Source organism: Uloborus diversus, chromosome 2 (assembly GCF_026930045.1).
Source record: "Uloborus diversus isolate 005 chromosome 2, Udiv.v.3.1, whole genome shotgun sequence".
Classification (NCBI taxonomy): Eukaryota; Metazoa; Arthropoda; class Arachnida; order Araneae; family Uloboridae; genus Uloborus; species Uloborus diversus.
Window position 1 is genome coordinate 157,623,144 of NC_072732.1, and position 21,607 is coordinate 157,644,750.

The 21,607-nt window shown below is 34.4% G+C and overlaps 1 protein-coding gene across 1 annotated transcript in view; it reads left to right on the forward strand.

Annotated features, from left to right (window-relative positions):
* LOC129217452 (tRNA (uracil-5-)-methyltransferase homolog A-like) overlaps window positions 1-21,607 on the forward strand; it is an 88,660-nt gene that overhangs the window by 58,558 nt on the left and 8,495 nt on the right. The window contains exons 8-11 of the mRNA XM_054851753.1: window positions 12,421-12,567; window positions 13,424-13,576; window positions 17,661-17,843; window positions 19,244-19,319. Coding sequence (XP_054707728.1) covers window positions 12,421-12,567; window positions 13,424-13,576; window positions 17,661-17,843; window positions 19,244-19,319 — 559 coding nt within the window. The remainder of the gene's footprint in view (window positions 1-12,420; window positions 12,568-13,423; window positions 13,577-17,660; window positions 17,844-19,243; window positions 19,320-21,607) is intronic.

Here is a 21,607-nt window from a genome sequence, read left to right on the forward strand (position 1 = left end):
AGTTCGTTGTGCCCGGCTAAAAGAGCGGGCAGGTTCCATTGGTCACCTTGAGGCATTTTGGTGGTGAAGGATGAAAAGGTGAAAGATTGTGGAGTTTTTTTCACGGAAGTTGATGTTGTTGGACGTAGGCTTCACAAGACCGTCGAAGGTTCACGCTGGATTGGATTAAAAGATGTCCTGGAGTCTGGCTGGACTGGATGTCCGCGTGTAAGGTTTCTTCACCGGATGTGGCGGTTCTTGGTGTCCGAGAGGTCAAGTCTACGGAAGGTCCAGCATGGTGGCTGGCCATGAGTGGTACGGGCTGCAATCAATTTTCACGTAGGATCCTATGGAAGGATCAGGCCTTCACATTTTGATATGCCAAGTATTAAAGAGTGAATATCCTGAATGGTATGAACTTCCATCTTGAATATTATCAGGACTACTCTATTTTTAGGCAATGGACTCAAGGTGGACTAGCGTTGACTAGTCCGTTAAGTTTTGGAATTCAACGGTACTGTATTATGAAATGTGTTCCTATAAATGTTCTTGTGGGGGGGGGGGGTTATTTTCACTCAAAATGTTTGGGTTTTAAAAGTAGTTTATTTACCCTTGTTGATATTACAAATTTTAAGATATATATTTATCGTTATTGAATAAAATTGTTTTTGACTGTTAAATGCGTTTTTCAAATCCATTTTTTTCCCCCGAGCAGATCACACCACAATTTCTGTTGGGCTTGCAACAACCCGTTTTAGTTCCTCGAACTTTGGGTATTTCATCCACGGTAGTACGCGAGTTCCAACAAGTGGTAGCAGAGCGTGGTTTGGTCTGCTTGGGTGAATGGAATTTTTGAAATATGAAATTGTGCTACCTGATAAAATAGGCAATTGAATAATGAGATTAGAAAGCTTTTAAATTGAAAGTAAATTTTAAAATGTTGCCCTTAGTAAAATTGGCAACCAATATGAAATATTGTGTAATTTAAAAACAAAGTTTGAGAACCCCCATTTGTTTTGGTCAAAGTAGCTGTTGTGCATGATATAAATTTGTTTGAATAATATAAAAATAATGAATCTGTTGGTGCATTCGCCGCCGAGTTGGGGGGAAATTTTAAGTAATTGTATGAAAATGTTTTTTTTTAGACTTATAGTAATTTGGAATGTTAATTAATTAGGTTTTGGCCGAGTGATTTTAATAGCATATTATTTTGCTATTTTTCGGCAATGTGAAAAATGAAATTTGTCTCAAAACAAGAAATGCCCCCAATTGGTGATTTGTTTTGTAGACATGGGGAAGACATGGATATAAATAAAATTTGTTGGCATGAAGCCTGTATTCAAAGAATATGAATTATGGCTATCTTACATTAGAGGTCTTCCAATTGGAAACTAAAAGTTGTTTCTGAGAATAAAATCTAATTAATGAATTGAAATTAAAATTTGTTTCTGTGGTCTAAATTAAGAATTATAGTGTTTCCAAAAGTATAAGTTAGGGAAACTTTAATTTGAAACTAAGTGTTTCTGAGGGTCCGGATTTGGATTTGTTTCTGTGTGAGACTTAAATTGTTTCAGAACCCTAAATCATGAAAAGTAAAATTGTTTCATGAATTTTAAAAGAATATAAGAATTTTTCCAATTGATGTTTGCTGTGTACTTTTAATAGCATTATAAGGTTTAGCTATTTTTCGGCTGTTGCTATTAGTACCGGAATTTTTAATCCATTGGATTGAAGACAACTATTTTTAATAACAGATATAATAGTTTTGGCTGTTTTTTTTGCCTGATAAACATTAGTATAAGAAGTTGAATTGGCGAAATTAATGCCGTATTTTTAATAGCGTATAATTCTTAGCTATTTTTCGGCAGTAAAGATTAATATAAGAGTTTTTTCAAGTAATTAGATTTGTGCCATTAATTATTATAGCATAATAAGTTTTGCTATTTTTGTGGCTGTAGTATAAGAATTTGTCTCTCAAATCATGAAAAGCCCCCGTAGGGGAATGTTTTGGAGACGGGGGGAATGACTTTGGATTAAGTTCCTGGCAGGAAGCCTTGTATAAAAATATAAGATTTAGGCTGTCTTGCAATTTTAGGTTTTCCTCAAATTGAATTTAAATTGTTTCAAAAATCTAATGATGAGGAACTGAAATTGTTCCTGTAAAAGTAAAAATAGTTTCTAAATTTTAAAATTGTGAATAAAATTCAATGAATGAGAATTTGGAAACTGAATATTATGAAAGGATTCCGTGCTGTTGTGCCGTGGTCTGAGTGTATATTCTCCAAACGTTTCGGCTGCATCTGCGGCAGCCATCCTCAGTGGTTCCGAGTTCGTAACTTCCAGGGAAGAGACTTCTTGGCAACTGATGCAAGTGTCGAAGTGCTGTCAACATTTATAGGGCATGGGTCCTCTTGGTTCTGGACTGGGATTGGCTGGTGAACGTCCGTCTTCATCGCTTCCTGATTGGAGCTTAGGCTCTCCTTTTCCTGCTCGGGGATTGGCTGCTGGGGATTCAGCTGAAGGTCCGTCCTTGTTTCTGATTGGCTGGGGGGTTCTTGTTGTTTTGATCCTTTTCAGTATTTGATGCCAGAGCTTGTTTATCTTTATTCCTTCTTCTTTTTTGTTTGAAATTATTTGGATGTTTGAATATCTCGATGGCTTCTCTGTTCAATCTCACATAATAATGGCAAGTCCTTGAAAGTATTTTTGTCTCTTTGAATTTGATGTCATGGTTCCCCTCACTAAAAGTGTGTTCTGCGACTGCTGACTTCTGAGTGTGACCTAGTCTGCAATTTCTTTGATGTTCTTTGATTCTAGTGTTGACGCTTCTCTTAGTAGTTCCAATATAGGTAGATCCGCAGGAACAGGGAATCTTGTAAACACCTGCGGCGGACAAGGGATCTCTTGCATCTTTCACAGATCGTAATAAGTCGCTGGTTCGGTGGGTGGGTTTGAAAACAGTCTTGATATTGTGGCGTCGCAGAAGTCTTTCGATTCTATCAGTGACGTCCTCAACGTAGGGGAGGTAGGCTGTGGACTTGATCGGATCTTCTTTAAGTGGCTGTTTTTTTATTTTGGGGTGGAAGGCTCTTTTGATCTCTTGCTTTGAAAAACCGTTGGCTTGGAAAACATTTGTGAGGTGGGAGATTTCATGCTCGATAGCAGTCGGTTCGCAGATTCTGTTGGCTCTCACGAATAAAGTTTTCATTACACCTCTCTTCTGTCGAGGATGGTGATTAGAGTCCTTGTGTAGATAGCGATCAGTATGTGTAGGTTTGCGATAAACACGATGGCCTAGGGATCCGTCATCTCTGCGACTGACCAAGACATCCAGGAAAGGCAACTTCCCGTCGTTTTCGGTTTCCATCGTAAATTGGATATTCTCATGTTGGCTGTTTATGTGAGTCAAGAATCTTTGAAGTTCGTCTTTTCCATGGCTCCATATCACGAAAGTGTCGTCGACGTATCTGAGCCAGCAAGTCGGTTGTTTTTCCGCAGTGCTGAGAGCAACTTCTTCAAATTGGGGATGGCTGCCGCAGATGCAGCCGAAACGTTTGGAGAATATACACTCAGACCACGGCACAACAGCCCGGAATCCTTTCATAATATTGACACCGGCCGTGAAAGCCTTCACTCTTACATTGGAAACTGAAGTTTGAAACTATAAGTTGTTTCTAAAACCAAAAAAATTTAAAAATGAATCTTGTTGAAGCTAAAAGTTGTCCAAAAATTAAAATATTATAAGAACGCTATAAACTAAATTGCTTCGGAATATAAATTAAGGAAATTAAATTTGAAATTGTTTTTGAGAATTTGAAATGAAAGTTAGTTTTTCAAAATATAAGAGGTTGTTTTTCAAAAAATTAAGAGATGGGAGGAATTCTAAAAGTTCAATTTGATTTGAATGTTTAAGTAATTTTCAATGTGATTAAAATTGTGTTTGAAATGCTATCTATGTACCTTTATGAATTGTCTCCAAGAGGGGGGAACTTGTTAGCAAAAATATGAAATTTTAGTTCTTGAAGACCAAGGTTTAAGAAAGTTCTAGTAACTTAATTCATTGTATTACAAACATTGAAAATTATCCCACTACCTAACCGGCGGACGAATTGTTCCCCAAAGTAGAAACTCCAACAGAATGATGCGTTTGTTTACACAACGCGATGATGTGACGTCATTGTTACCGAGTTGAGTAACGTTTTGCTGAGTGCAGGTGAACAATTATTTTAAAAGGTTTTCACAGTTAAAATATAAACTGTTGTGTTGTTTCACAGTGATAATTTATGCATGTGATTCGATAAACGTCACATCATCACGTGGTGGAATTGGGAAATGTATTTAAGAGAGTGCATCCAATCAATCAATCCCTCTCTTATTATTCTTATCTTATCAGTTTTGATGTCGCCGTAACTGCAGTTCGGTGGTTACTGGGAGCAGTGTGCTCCAGTTTCTCATCAGTTCCACGTTGTCGAGTGGACTTTATTTTTAGAAAAATGTAGGAAATAAGTTTGTTGTGCCCGGCTAAAAGAGCAGGCAGGTTCCATTGGTCACCTTGAGGCATTTTGGTGGTGAAGGATGAAAAGGTGAAAGATTGTGGAGTTTCTTTCACGGAAGTTGATGTTGTTGGACGTAGGCTTCACAAGACCGTCGAAGGTTCACGCTGGATTGGATTAAAAGATGTCCTGGAGTCTGGCTGGACTGGATGTCCGCGTGTAAGGGTTCTTCACCGGATGTGGCGGTTCTTGGTGTCCGAGAGGTCAAGTCTACGGAAGGTCCAGCATGGTGGCTGGCCATGAGTGGTACGGGCTGCAATCAATTTTCACGTAGGATCCTATGGAAGGATCAGGCCTTCACATTTTGATATGCCAAGTATTAAAGAGTGAATATCCTGAATGGTATGAACTTCCATCTTGAATATTATCAGGACTACTCTATTTTTAGGCAATGGACTCAAGGTGGACTAGCGTTGACTAGTCCGTTAAGTTTTGGAATTCAACGGTACTGTATTATGAAATGTGTTCCTATAAATGTTCTTGTGTGGGGGGGGGGGGGTATTTTCAGTCAAAATGTTTGGGTTTTAAAAGTAGTTTATTTACCCTTGTTGATATTACAAATTTTAAGATATATATTTATCGTTATTGAATAAAATTGTTTTTGACTGTTAAATGTGTTTTTCAATTCCATTTTTTCCCCCGAGCAGATCACACCACAATTTCTGTTGGGCTTGCAACAACCCGTTTTAGTTCCTCGAACTTCGGGTATTTCATCCACGGTAGTACGCGAGTTCCAACAATTAGGATGCAAATAAATGAAAAGTCTCTTTATTTTTGTAATAACGTCTATTTTAAGTTTTTAAAGCTGAATTCCATTTTCTTTTATGAGTCAAAAATTTAAATGCTGAATCGATGGTTCATTTTTTATTTTATTTTATTTTATTTTTGATTCAACTATGTCCAGTCATAAATGATATGTTTATCATAGGACTCTAAAATGCAATTCTAAAATAATTGTATCAGAAATACCGTATTTTATGGAAGAAACGCCGCGGCGTTTACGTGTTTGAAACCAAAAAAAAGTGAAATGCGGCGTTTATACCAGTGCGGTGTTTATGATGTTTTAAAAATTTTTATTTGCTTTCAAAAAAAAAAAAAAAAATCGGATATTCGAATTTCAGTATATTTCACATTGTTGCCAAAAGATGGCGCCAGCTCCGATCTGAAAATCACGTTGCCTCGCATGGCTACCCAACCCCTTTTTTTCTGGGGGTGTTAAAAATAATCTCTTCCACCTCTGCTCCCTGGTCAAACCAGTGGGGGAAAGGTGAAACGGCATTCCTTTCTCATTGATTCAGTATTGGAAAGCTGCGAGCCTATTTTCTACTAGCGCTTCTTATCTTTCGTTCGTTCGATATTTTTGAATTTCTCTCATGGCTCCTAAGCGTCACATGAGCTATACTGCAGCCTTTAAGCTTCAGGTCATTGAAAAGGCGGAGAGTGTTGGAAATCGTGCTGCAGGACGCGAATTTGCAGTTGATGAGCGATGCATCCGTCGTTGGCGATCAGAAAACACGGAGCTCAAAGAGATGCCGAAAACTAAACGGACTAGAAGAGGCGGAATCGCCCGGTGGCCTGTTTTGGAAGATCGGCTCGAAAAGTATATTTTGGAGCAAAGGGAAAAGGGATCCCCTCTCTCCACAGTGCATATTCACATTCAAGCGAGAAGGATGGCCACTGATATGGAGATACATAATTTCAACGGCAACTCAAACTGGTGCTATCGGTTTATGCACCGAAAAAAGTTATCAGTGCGGCAAAAAACGACTGTTGGACAGAGTTTGCCTGATGACTGGGAGGCAAAAAAAAAGTCATTTCTGGATTTTGTACATCGTACGATTGCTGATAAAAAGCTGACAGCTTCACAAGTGATTAACATGGACGAGGTTCCCCTGACTTTTGATTGTCCTCCCAACCGGACAGTCAGCAAAACAGGGGAAAAATCCATCGCAATTGCGACTACAGGACATGAAAAGTCCTCATTTACGTGTGTCCTCGCCTGTTCAGCAGATGGGGAGAAGCTAAAACCGCTAATAATTTTCAAGCGGAAGACAATTCCGAAGGAAAATTTCCCGAAGGATGTGATTATCCAGTGCAACGAAAAAGGCTGGATGTGTGAAAGCGTAATGTTGCATTGGATAACGGAAGTGTGGCGGAAACGAAAGGGATGTTTTTTCGAACCCAGGGGCCTCCTTATTTTTGATTCGATGCGCGCTCATTTGTTGGATTCAGTTAAAGAGCACGCAAAACAGGCATCTGCTTCTCTTGCTATTATTCCAGGTGGATTAACGAAGCTGCTACAGCCCCTGGATTTAACCGTTAATTGCAGCTTTAAATGCCATGTACGGAAGCAGTGGGAAACTTGGATGGCCGCAAATGCTTCATACACAAAAGCAGGCAACCTTAAGCGAGCTTTGTATGAAGAAGTGGCGAAATGGGTATCGCTTGCTTGGAAAGAAGTGTCGCCTAACACTATAAAAGGAGCTTTCGCAAAAGCAGAAATCTTTTGCGAAAATGTGCCAGAGATTGTCGAAACTATCTCGGACGACGAAGAATCGCGTGAAAATGATGCAGAATCGGAAGATGAACTTCTCTCACTCTTCCATTCTGATGTTGAATCAAGCGATTTCGAGGGATTTAACTAAAGTAGTTTCTAATTAAGAGGATGCGACCCGCTTTAAAAAGCGTGCTGTAGTGGAGCTAAGCACTTAAAAAAACTACAACGCACGAACTTAATTTTTTTTGTATCTGGCAACTGACTTGTCTCGTTGATTTGTTTACTTTTTATGTTTTTCTATTGTTGTTTTTTCCATTGTCATACATTAATTTTACCTTTTCCATAAGCGCTGTAAATGTTTTTAATGATTATAAATGAATTTTTAATTGTTTTTTCTATTTTTGCTACCTTTTAAGCAGTCTAAAGTATCAGTGACATACTGCGTACTCATCATCGTTAGCGCGGCGTTTACGATACGTTTTTCGTACATTGCGCTTATTATTGCGAGTGCGGCGTTTCTTCCATAAAATACGGTATTTATTTTACAAGCCGTTTTTATACTTTTGATGTTTTCACTTTGAGGATTGCAATCTCTTTGCATCCGTTATGGGAATCTGATTTTTCGAATTGTCGCTGTTTATTATGCTTTGTTAAGAGGTAAACAAATGAAGTATTTTTTTATTTTTGAAAAAATCACAGAGTTTATACAGGGGTCTGGCCAGAGCAAATTTGGGTCCGTTAACGGACCCTTCACAAAAATCCGATCAACTAAAACGGACCTTTCACAAAATCCCTATCAACCAAAATAGACCCTTCACAAAATTCTGATAAACAAAAACGGATCTTTCACAAATTGTTTATTGAAAGAGCAAATCTCAAAATAAAATAATACAGCATATTTCCTGTATAAAAACGATAATGTTTGGAACCTTTTTTAAGGTTAAATTAGAGGAATCAACTTGTACAAAATCAACTAATTTTGCAAAAGCAAAAAAAAATCGGCACTCTTGTGATGCTTCTGCAAGCCATAAATAATCACTACGGCCAATAAATATAATGCCTGTTGTTGGTTTCTTTGAAAGAAATTAACAGCCGAAAGTCAGTTTGGTTTTTAATTTTGCTTGTTTGTTTTATGCAGCGATGTTGTTGTAAACTTCTTTGAAAAGCGTCAACATTCGCTGAATAGGCGTAGTAAGCACTTTTCTCCCCACTCATGATTTAATCTTCAATAATGTACAGTGAAAAGAACTTAGAACTAAAAAGGAGTGTAGGATTGAGGGGGGATGTGATCGCTTCAGATAGGGTTACAAAATTCAAACTTATCGCCACTTTGCGTCTGGTGGTGCGATGTTTAACTGTTTATCGCCACTTAGTGTCTGGTGGTGCAATGTTAAACTTATTTTGGGAGAAAGTTATATGGGTTTGGTTTTTCGATGCTAAAAAGGATAATTAACTTTAAATAAACTTTTATTTACCGTTTTTTTTTCTATAGATGCCTACATTTTGAAAAACGCAATCTTTTTACATCCGATATGAGAATTATATTTTGTTCTTTTTTTCAAGCCAATAACTTCGCTTTATTAGGATGCAAATAAATGAAAAGTCTCTTTATTTTTGTAACAAAGCTTATTTCAAGTTTTTAAAGTGGAATTCCATTTTCTTTTATGAGTCAATAATTAAAATGCTGAATCGATGGTTTATTTTTTATTTTATTTATTTATTTATTTTTCCTTCCGCTGTGTCCAGATATTTATGATATGTTTATCATAGGACTCTAAAATGCAATTCAAAAATAATTTTATCAAAAAAAATTTATTTTACAAGCCGTTTTTATACTTTCAATGCCTTCACTTTAAGGATTGCAATCTCTTTGCATCCGCTGTGGAAATCTGATTTTTCGAATTTTCGATGTTTAGTACCCTTAGTTAAGAGGTAAACAAATAAAATATTTTTTTTATTTTTGTAAAAATCACAGAGTTTATAAGGTTTAAACGAAACTCTGCTCTTAAACAGTGTCTTGGGTTAAAAAGTTAAATGCTGAACCTGCCTGAATTTTTTTTCTTACAGTTATTTTAAATACTATACAAATAACATTTCTAGTATAATTTAACGTGATGTAGAATGGTAGATAAATATTGATACTTGAGGGGTGCCCATCTCCCAGAAAGCGATGCCGCGCTCCCATACCCCAATACTCGAAAAACAATCAAGAATGATATTCTCAACAGAAAAGAGGGGAAACACTCAACTTTAAGTGTCAATGATGCAGCTTGCGCCATCTCAAAATCCAAAAATCTCGTTTTTACAAATTTTTTTTTTTTTTTTTTTTGCAAAATTTGATTTTTCACAAAAATAATTGATTTTTCACAAAAACGGACCTAGTGAAAAATCCTGGACAGACCCCTGCATACCCTTCCCCCACCTTTCCTTCTTTTCTGGTTTGTTGGTGCTACCTTGGGTAGATTTTCTGATCATAAATGATATATGTTGCAAAAGTGAAAATCTTATGTCCCAAGCGACTTTACTGCTGCAATAAAAATGTTTACTATTAGCAAAAAACTAATGGCGGGGAGCTCCGAACTCTTTTACCCCTTACATTGTCTAGCATCGTCTAAAATTGCGTTTATGGAACTTCAATTTCGAAATATTGCTGAAGGAGAATTCCTGAATTCCATCCCTTCGATAATGCATTCAAAAAGCGTATAAACGTTATGAAAGATGGAGTACCGTTTCATTTTTAATTAAAATGGGCACCCCTCAAAGCTTCAATTTTGGGGAGAGTCCAGAGTGCCCCCCCCCCTCTTTCTCTAATAATTTTGAAGGTCGCCCAATATTGTCAGATTTTGGGACTATCAGTTTGAAAAACTTGATGTAAGAGAACCCCTTCTTTCCCTGAACTTTACCAAAATGGCCTACCATTGAGTTTTTTGGACTTCAATTAAAAAAAAAATTATTGGCAGTTTTTAGGTTTTTGGAATTACAATATCAAAATGCTTGAATGTTACAATTTAAATTAAGTTCATATTGTTAGAAAAGTCAAAAGCTTAAAATTCAAATCAAACAGATTCCAAAACTGGCATAATTAAAATCTCCAACATTTATATACATTAATTTTTCCTTACGCACACATGCTTGAGGGGGGAGGGGGCCTAAAAAAATTTTCCGTCTTGAACACATCATCAAACTTGCACCCGTGCATGCTTTTCAGCAGCACTTACCAGGGCTGCTAGTACTATCCCTTCTTTTAAGACGGATGAGAGGTATGAGAGGTTCACCTACTATTTGTACTGGTTATCTCCAAATTTTTAATTTTGTCACTTACATCCCGTTGCTTCTCAGTCTCAAATGCTGTTTTGTCGTACCTTAAAGTATATTTTAAACTCCTTTGCTCTATATTAACAGTCTCTTGAGATGCATTTTATACCTCAAATATACTCTTCTGTGGTAAAAATGGAGCTTTATTATTTGTTCGTGTATTTAAAAATTTTATAAGTAATATAAAAGCATCATCCCTGCCTAACTATACCATATAGATAGGCTCCTTGTAGCAAAATTGTTTAAAAAGGAGAATTTTCAATTCTATGCATATACCCTGTTAATGCCATGATCATTTAAAGTCATTATGAAAAAAAAGATATCTATGCAGTAAACTCCCGATTATCCAGGAGCGGATTATCCGCAAGGCAATGAACAATCAGGAACATGTGTTTTTGCATCAAAAACTAAATACCAATGGCTGTTTTTTTTTTTTTGGAAAATTGTGAATAAACTCCAATTTTTTATTGTTTTATTCATTCATTTATTCATTGTGCTTTCTTCATCATTCATACGCTTGTTCTTTATTGATGTTAAGATCTGTCGTGCAAAAATATGAAAATTCTTTTACTGTACTGTATATATTGTCACCATTTGGAGAAAGTATTATGCATCAATACAGCTAAAGTTTTGAGGAAAATCAACTTTTACCTTATTTGACCCTCATTTTTGCCTTTTAGCAGTTTATCTGCGAGTTTTGTTATCCGCAGCACTTATGCCACCCAATTCCCTGGATAATTGGGAGTTTACTGTATATAGTAAAACCTGTATACAACGATACTGTTGGGACAGAAAAAAAAAATATCGTAATAAGACAGGTTATCATTATAGGCAGTTTGATTATTCATGCTGACATTTTGCTGGGGCCAAAAAAAAAAAAAAAATAGCCAGGTTATTGTTACAGACAGTATAGTTATACACAGGTTTCACTGTATAGGTTAAGAGCTACAACAATCTCAACAACATGATGGCATTACAAATAGCCTAATATTTTTCGCAGATTAGACTAGCAGCCCTACGTAAGTATAGTGTATTATTTTCACTAAGAGGCAGTAGTTACAACTCTTTCTGTCATCAGTACTTGTTGCAAAACTAATTCATAATGATAATCTGATAATTTATTCTAATTTCACCTTGAAGCTCAACCGTGTTATCTGTCTAATAACGTACATCAAGGAAAGAAATTTACAGTCATTTTCATCAATCACTTGCTAAAATTCAAATAATGCAAATACTCATTCTTAAAATTCTTTTTATCTTTTTCTTTTCTTTCTATCTTTTTTTTTTTTTTTTTTTGAGAACATGCCAGCACTTAATACAGTGAAGCATCAAAAATTCGCCACCCTGAAATCCGCCAACATTCAAAATCCGCGTCAATTTTCCCCAAAACTTAATTTTGCCAGATAATCATTTTTGCGAACGTAAAACTGCTATTTTTTCGAGCAATAATCCGCCGCTATCGAATTTCGTACCATTAAGCTCTAAATCACTGGATAAATAAATGATCCCAACGCTGTTACACTCATCAGCAAAATGGTTTGCGTTACTTTACATTCGACGTAATGACTGCAAGATGACATGTAGCGGAGTTGAATGACTAAGTCTCTCCTCTCCGATACAAGTATTTTAAAACAACAAGATATTGTGTCGCAGCAAGAACTCCTAATGCTGTACAACATACAAACAAGACTTAAGCTTAAACTATCAAAAAATATGAAACAAGCTACAATTTCTGAAATGTTTTCAAAATGTAACTAGCTAATGATTTGTAAACTTGTATATATTAATGTAAATAACTGTAACTATTATATTTTTATTCCTTGTTGTTTTTATTTTTCCAATTTAAAGGTACAACTCCCACCTATTTCCTTAGTGACTTGAAATCCGCAAATTCAAAAATCCGCACAACCACTTCTCCCAATTTGTGCGGATTTTTGATGCTCCACTGTACATACTTTGTGAAAAAAATTCATGCTATTATAGAGGTTTTCTTTTTGCATTCTGTAAATATTTCAATTATTTCAAAAGCTAAAAACTTGAATTTTCATTGAAGAATTTTTTTTTAAATGCAAATAGAGTTTCCAAGAGTATATCCGGTCATCTCCAAGAGATGTGTTCAATCCAGAAAATCATGAAGGATTTTGGAGACAACTGACAGTTAGAACATCAAATAATGAAGATGTACTACTAATTGTAGTTATGCACCCTCAAGATTTATCACAAGTAAGAAAAAATTACTTTTTTTTAATGCTTTGTCTGTATCGATAACACATAAATAAGTATAGTCTGACCACAAACACATGACCCTTGTCAATCATTTGAGAAATAGAGTATTTCTTAAAATAGGTAAAGAATTAAGAAGAGACATGTGCCATATTTTGAAGTCTAGCATATTTTTGGTGATATGAAAGAAAATATGTTACTATATTTCCCTTTGTGATTATTTTGACCTGAAAGGTTTAAGTTGCAACAATAACTGCATTGAGCTGGAAAAAATGTAAAAATGACAAGTTTTGTATTCTTGATTTCAACCTTACTCTCGTCAATTTGCAATTGATATTAATTATAGGAGCCATTGTTAGCACTGACCAATGGCGGCTGAAAGAAGTAAAACCAAAACCCACTCCTTTGCATAGCCTGTGACCTGTTCAATGAGACATGTCCCTTGACTGCACAAAATTAAAATGTTTTCCTTTTTGGCTAATTTCTTAAATTCCAAGGTGACATATTGGAGCTTTAGAACCAACGACACACTTGAAAATTCCGTTTTCAACTTTCCTCTCCATATTGCCCTTTCACAAAAATGGACACTTCTGAAACAAGGCGGAGTCAAGGGCCAACTCTTCGCAGTCAGACTTGAAAGTTGCATGGGATTGATCTCACATTTTGAAGAGTTTCTTGTTATTGTGTAGAGTATCTATTTCTCATTTAAAATAGTTTAAAAAAAAAAGAATTAAAAAAATATCTGTATAATTTTCATTTCTTTTTACCTGCATAATCATACATTGAAGATGCATAGTTGTTTTTGGTATTATTGATGCTAAAAAGTTTCAAGTAAGTAATTTTTATCAAATTCTAGAATGAGTTGGAGGAAGAAAAGAAAAAGTTAAAGGAATACTTTGAAGTTGGACTTGGAAGAATGTGTGGTGTAACATCTGTCTATTTCCAGTTATTTACCAAAAGAAGTTCTAATGATGAAGTTCCAAAATTGACACATTTAATGGGTTCTAAGGTAACAACTATCGGTTTCTTTTATTAAAGAAATCATTTAATTTCTGAGTTTAGATATGCTTGAAATTCATTAGATTTCTATCTAGGTAGATAAGGTAAATATTGATAGGTAAATTCAGTGGTTGAAAGTAGCGTGTTACAAGAAGCGATGCTACTGTAGTAGCTACATTTTTTAGTAGTTTGTAGTGTAGCGCACTACTCCTTAAAAAAAGTAGAATATCGAGTAGTTTGATACAAAAAAAAGGTAGTTTGTAACGATTTGTAGAAACTACTTTTAAATAAAGTTTCAAAAAAAAAAAAGGAGAAAAAGAAACAAAGTTTCAAACAAATTTGAGTGGTGCAAGTCTTACGCGAGTAAAACTCGCACCAATCAGATTCGTAAGACTGAAAAATACGAGCTGACCTCAGACATATTTCTTGATGCCATACATTCTATCTATTTGACGCCATTTAGTTTATTTGGCATCGAAATTTTCACATTTCCCCAATATTCGCCTTGAATAAAGCATGGCTTAGAAAGAAAAGAATAAGCGATAACTGCCAATTTAGTACTGTGTTTGTTTTCTGGCAGCAGAGAATGTTCCGTGGATGAACAGTTCAGATGTTAATGATATTATTGTGCCAATATTCACTTAATATGGAAGCTACTGTAAATGTTATAGAAGAGGATGATATTGAATGCCCTGGACCGCTAACAATAAATATTAGTGTTGTAGAAATGTATGATAACGGAAATTTTTAAATTCATGCAAACTTTGCCTGTTAAGCAGAAAGCTTTCTTTATCAATGTCATCCTCATATACAGTCGAATCTCAACTTACGTTAGGTTGAAATTTCGCGTTTTGTGAAAAGGATATTTATCTATACGATTTTTTATGAACATACTAATCATTTTAGACATTTGAAAACACTCCTTAAACCATTTTAACCCATTTCTTAACTTAATATTACCAAATTTAAACATAAAGTACTGAAATTTGACTGTGTTAAAAAAAAAACTGTGTTACTGAATAAAAATACAGATAGGACGCACAAAACCAATGGAAGAGAATGACAAAAAATGAAACAGTATAGTTCGTATAGTATGTAGCAATAATAAAATGCAGCACTACTATAATACTCTACATTAAATATAGTAATTATATTCGACACACTTTTTAGTTGTTCAAGCGTATCGAAAATCTTTGCATTTCTTTAGTACTCAGAAACTTTCTATTTTTCCTTCCATTTTTAAACTTGAGATAAACAGCCAGCTTATGTGAAATTATGTTTCATCAACTTCATATTTAGAATGAAAAAGATGGGGAATGGCTGTTTGTACATTAACAAAGTGATGCTTTGACTAGTACTGTGTGGAGAACTTCCACTTTCAGTGATGCTAAAAGAAAAGTCCATTCCTGACACAAATATTTAGTTCTCAATAAGAAAGGTTATACCTAAGCCCCGCTATTCGCTTCCAAAGATTTTCATGTTGCAGGTGAGGAATGTGTGTTAGTTCCAAAATTTATTACTCGAAAAAAACTCACTATTTAGCCGTTTCCCATAAATCGAATCATTTTGTAACGCGCGTCCACTGCAGTTTCAAATTGCACATTCTAGCATTCTTAGGTATGTTTTATTTTTCGGATATTTGGAAATATTTGATTATAAATACAGTGGAGCATCAAAAATCCGCCACCCTGAAATCCGCCAACATCCAAAATCCGCGTCAATTTTCCCCAAAACTTAATTTTGCCAGATAATCATTTTTGCGAACGTAAAACTGCTATTTTTTCGAGCAATAATCCGCCGCTATCGAATTTCGTACCGTTAAGCTCTAAATCACTGGATAAATAAATGATCCCAACGCTATTACACTCATCAGCAAAATGGTTTGCGTTACTTTACATTTGACGCAATGACTGCAAGATGACCTGTAGCGGAGTTGAATGACTAAGTCTCTCCTCTCCGATACAAGTATTTTAAAACAACAAGATATTGTGTCGGAGCAAGAACTCCTAATGCTGTACAACATACGACCAAGACTTACGCTTAAACTATCAAAAAATATGAAACAAGCTACAATTTCTGAAATATTTTCAAAATGTAACTAGCTAATGATTTGTAAACTTGTATATATTAAATAATGTAAATAACTGTAACTATTATATTTTTATTCCTTGTTGTCTTTATTTTTCCAATTTAAAGGTACAACTCCGAACCTATTTCCTTAGTGACCTGAAATCCGCAAATTCAAAAATCCGCACAACCACTTCTCCCAATTTGTGCAGATTTTTGATGCTCCACTGTGCTAGTACCGTTTGAGAAAATTTTTCCCATTTCTTTATTTTTTCATTTTTACTGATTGAGTGTTGATATATTAACATAATAAAAGTAAATTATTAAATATTGTAAGTTTTTGAGGTTATTTAGTAAAATTGAAAGATGCTTTTATTTCATTTAATCAGTGTCGTAAGAAATTAGATGGTATCCAGATTTAGACCCCTAGCTTGAAGCTCAAAAGCAATTAATTAGTTCCAACAAAATATAAGTTCTAAAAATTAACTCAAAAAAAAAATAATAATAATAAAGTTTTTCTCTTTCATTTAAAAGATGTTTTTCATCATCTTAATCAATTTTATGTATTAAATGTATGTCTATGTAAAATTTAAATCAAATTATGACTGCATCTATTTGCATTTTTAAGTAGCTGAGTTGCATGTTTTGTATTAAATATTCACTGTCAGGAAAGATTAAAAATTTGAAGGTTACATTCTTTCAACTTTTAAATCCTTTCTTGCAGCGAATATTCGCAAAAATGTTAAAAAAATATTTGGAATGACAAATCAGCTCAGTAAAGGAAAGAAAGAATAAATAATTCTTCGTAATATTCCATGCTCAAATGAGCAAAATTATTAATTAATAATCTAAATCACTTTTTGAACTTTTTTGTTCAATCCTCATACGGTGTGTATGTGTAATCTTTTTATTTATTTATTTTTAAAAAAGTAGCAAAGTAGCGACTACATTTCAAAAGTAGTTTGTAGTTGTAGTTAACTGCATTTGTGATAAAGTAGTTGTAGTTACAGTACGCTACAAAAAAAAAAAAAAAAAAAAAAAGAATTTTTTCTGACCCCTGGATAAATTATCTTTAGTACTGTAGTTGTGATTGGTAAATAGAATATAAACTCACATCATCTATCATATCTGATTGCAATGTGTTTTTTAACATACTCTTAGCTCTAATGTAGAACTTCATATAGCTACAAATGTTTGTTGCTGTTTAACTGCCAATACATGTTCTATTTATGATATATTCAGAAATGTTTACTTTTATTATTTCTTTTTACGTCCTTTTACAAAAACGGAAGTATTGCATTCGCAAAAAAAATTTCACCCAAAAATCAACCTTAATTTCTATTTTACTCACCCCCGAATGAATGTTGAGTTTTTTTTCGACTAGAAAGTTTAATTTTTTGTAGACTCCTAGTGGTGTCTAGTTGTGCACCTCCCCTTTTGGTTGCATTCGGGTGTTTCTAAAGGGGTCTATAGCTTCTTTTTGGGAGGAAATCATTATTAATTTCGATGTAAAATCAACTGGTGTCATAATTTGGCGGACACTTGGTGATATATCGCCAGTCTTTTGGTCTCCAACTTGGGGACAAATTTGGCGATTTTCTTTTAAAAAATCTGTTTCAATTTGGCCACTGTTGGTGATATTTAGAAAGTAAACTTTTGAATCACATTAAAATTGCCAATAATGAGGAAATGACATTAAATTGGAGTAAAAGGAAGTCATGTGATGTACACATCAGCTTGTTTTATTTTAATACTTTAAAACAATGTAATGCATGCTTTAATGAATTCTGATTGAAAATATATGTTGTTGTGTTAGTTTCTCAAAATTTTATATTATTTTCAAACAGTTGGAACAAAATTTAAACTATTGGAAAAGTCAGTTTAAATTTGTTCCGTTAAAATCAGTTTAACTTCTGGAAAAATTTTACCGTAATCAATTCTTTCTTAATTATTTTTGTCTAGATGATTTATGTCTTCATTTACTGTTGAGTAAAATATTTTTATACCACATCTTATTTCTCTTCTAGTTTCTTGAAGAAACTTTATTAGGGATGAAATTTCAAGTGAGTCCTGAAGCGTTTTTCCAAGTCAACGTTCCTGCAACAGAAATTTTATACTCAATGGTTACAGATTTTGTAAAGCCTAATTCCTCTGTGTCTGTTTTAGATATTTGTTGTGGCACTGGCACAATAAGCCTTTGTTTGGCAAAGGTAAGGTGTTTACCAAAATGTCATATGTATTATTGTTATTATTATTCGAATTTAGTATTCGATTCCTTATGTTTATTAACTTCGAAAGTATATTTTAATAGAAGTTAAAATATAAATTGCTAGATTTAAAAAAAAATATCCCAGACATTATTTTAAGCCAAATCATTGCATTTTTTTGCTTTTATATAGCTTTCTTTCGCATGCTCTTTAAAGTTTCGGCCTTTGTTGCCCATACACTATTAAGGGTAGAAATTTAGAAAAATAACTCACTCGTCCAATGAACCAGTAACTACAAAATTTTTTTTTGCCTCCGTGCACACCTTTAAGGGTACACTCTTTCAAACCGGTTAATGAATAACAAAGCTTGCATTGGACGAACCTCACCGGTCGATCGGTGAGTAACCGGTTTCTTCTGAAGTCGTTTTATAAGCCTCACCGTTTGATCTACTGGTTGACCGCAACTCTAGCTGGTTGATTTGTTGATGGAACCATGTGACATTTTTGACCAGTTATATGTATTTTTCATCGGCGTGTTATTCGTCTGTGTCATGTCTGCGCAAGTAACCCGGGATCAACCGAAAGCGTTCGATGAAGCATTGATTCTTGAAGAACCGGTTAGTAACCGCTGATTTCATTGCTGTCACGTGATTAACCAACCGCTCGCTACCGATCGTGCTCGTCAAACGTAAGCAAACTGAAACCTGACTACGGCAAAAACACTAAAAGGTGAGAAACAAGAGAAGTGCTGTTTGATATCATCGTCTTATTGAGTAAAGCAAATCATTTGATTTCTGTTAGATATTCCTATTTATTTAGTTCTGTTGAAATCTTCCGTCACTTTCACATTTAGTAACATTATAATTCAGTTCAAACTTCATGAATAAATGCTAAAATTTTACAAAAGTCCAAAAAAGACTGTATGTAAAAAAATAAAATAATTTCTGAAGCTAACAGCCTTTTTTCAGCTATTCATGATGAAGGGTGATCAAAAAGCAATTTTTGTTTCTTTAATTTTTTGTTGGCCTCCTAAATTCATGGGTGATTTAATTTTTTGTAGGAAAATGTCAGATGAAGCGTACACTTCAACAAAAACAACTTTTTCTGGGACAAAAGTTACAGAATATTTTGTCTCTTGTTTCTCAAGAAATCTTAAAAAAAGTGTTAATTAAAAAAAATTTTTAATATTTTTGGTTACATATTGTATTTTATTAGCAAAATTTACCACTGACTCAACATTTCTTAGTTTTAACGCCAGTATTATTACCAGTAATTGCATGTCATATTGTGGTCTGTTTTATTTTTCATCATATCATTAAAGAAACTGATTTGGAAGCAAAATCTATGAACAAAGCAATGTATTTTATAATCTTTTTAAAATACTGTAAATAATTTGTTTTTAGGCTGGTGCTAAAGTGATAGGCATTGAAATGTGTCCTGAAGCTGTGGAAAATGCTAGATTAAATGCAGAAAAGAATAGTAAGTTTCCATGTACAGTGAAACCTCGATAACTCGACACCCAAGGGAACCCCACCCTCCACCCTTCCCATGAAAATGTCAACTTACTGAGGTTCCATAATTTTAATTTCTATAGAGTTTCTGTATCACTCTTACTAATGCTTAACATTCACATTATGAAAATGAATTCCAGTAAATGAATTTTTATTTCTTTTCTTTTTTTTGAAAAGCACATAATAAATTCAACTATTACATAAAATGCACCTCCAGCTCAGTCATTCCTGGAATTGAATGAAATTGATCATCAACACCATTAGCTCATCATTGAATGACTGAGCCGGCAGTGTACTTTATGTATTTCTGCCTTAGCCCTGGCTATAGGGCAGTAACTTACTGAAAACCATGCCTTGCCTTCAATCTTTGAGCCGAACTGAACCATTCTTTCGGTCACTTGTCTGGTCTGTGCTAATTTTATATTAACTACCAGTTTGTTTGGCTATCTTCGCTCTCTTAATAGGTTTTCCACCTCCAGCTCAGTCACTTCTTATTCCGGGCTGATGAGTGCTAATAAGCACGAAACTGCAGTCCTCAAATGAATGAGTGAGCTGGCGGTGTATTATATATACACTGCCGGTACATTCGCCCAGTGGTCAAAATTTGACCATATTCATTAATGAATATTTGAGAAACCTTGTATGAATTCAACTATTCCCAACATTTTTATTTCTACTTTTACTCTTGTTTACTGCATATCTGGAAACATACAATTTTTGTACGTACACACAATAACAAAAGGTAATAATTTATTTCAATTTTGCTTTTTGTCTGTTAATCTCAAAATATATGGATGAAAAGGGATATTTCTATAATGGGGTCGTTTTCGAAATGTTTAAAGTGTTTTTTCTGAAAGAGTAAGCTTAGAAACACGGGTTTTAACCATTTTTTAAATATTTTTTTAAAAATTTAATATTTTTTAACAATTATTTTAATTGGTGCACAAATTGAAATTCAGTTTTTACGCTTCTGCACATAGCATCAAAAGCGATGAAATGCCATTCACTGATGCCATTAGCGCACAGTGCAAATTATAATAGCGTGGAATTGCGGTTGACAGCAAAGCGTAAACTTTTAGCACGGCAATGAAGTAGCGTGCCAAAGTACATCTCTTGTAACGTCATAAAGATCACGCTTTAATTCCAAAATCGAACGTTTGAAATATAAATAAGAAAATAACTGTCGAGAAAACAAAAGTTTTTCTGACTCCACGTTATTTCTTTTGCTTATTCTATCAATTTCAGTGACTAAAAGTAGTACTTTTGACTGAAGAAAACAGCCACATTAGGAAATTGGTGTGGTCGTCAAATTCTTGGCTTGATTAATTTTATTTTGGATACCATGTTGTTTTGTGCTAATGTTATGCAAATAGATACTTCCTTACCCTTTGTTTACGTATGCAAAGGAAAAGCATTTTTTGTGCTGGCATTGGAAACAAAAAATTTGTTGTCAATGGATAAAAATTGTCAATAATACAATTTTCGAAATATTCCTGTATGAAATGAAGCATCAAAACTCAGTTTATACGAAAAACTTCTGTGTTAACAATATTACTTATAAAACGTCTACTATTACTGAGTAAGTAGCTTCTTTGTCATTAGAAATATAATTTCCAAGTATCAAATGAACAAACTCTACTTGTGGCAACATATAACTGTCCATTTGAAAACACTGGACGTCGCAATAATAGTACAATTTTTAAAAAAAGGTCATTTTTGAGATTTGTTTATGGTTGAGGGCGGTGCATAACTTATGTCACACTTTTCAACATTTTCGATCCTCTCCCCTCTTTGTCAAAGTTTCGCAGTTCACCATACCCCTCTTCCTTTTGTCACATGTCACTCCGTTTTTCATAAATGTTCTTGTTAAAAAAGACTTGTTGTCACATTCTATTGTATGTCCCTCGTCATTTCTTTCCTCTCCCTAGTCACAAACTTTTACTATTTCATGAACCCCACCTTAAAGCGGGACTTCATTCATGGACAGCCCCTGCTTTGTGGTAACCGTATGGAAATATATATTTTCCTACTCTTTGTTTACGCATGCGAAGAAAAAACATTTCTCGCACTGCAATTGGTGCCAAAAATTTGACGCCAATAAATGAAGAGTGCCAATTTCCCAATTATCAAATTCTTCCCGAATGAAATGATGCTGCAAAACTCAGATTATAAGTAAAACTTCTTCATGAACAATATTTCATCTAAAAAGTTTAATATTATTGAGTAAGTTGCCTTGACCTCTTCCATTAGAAATAA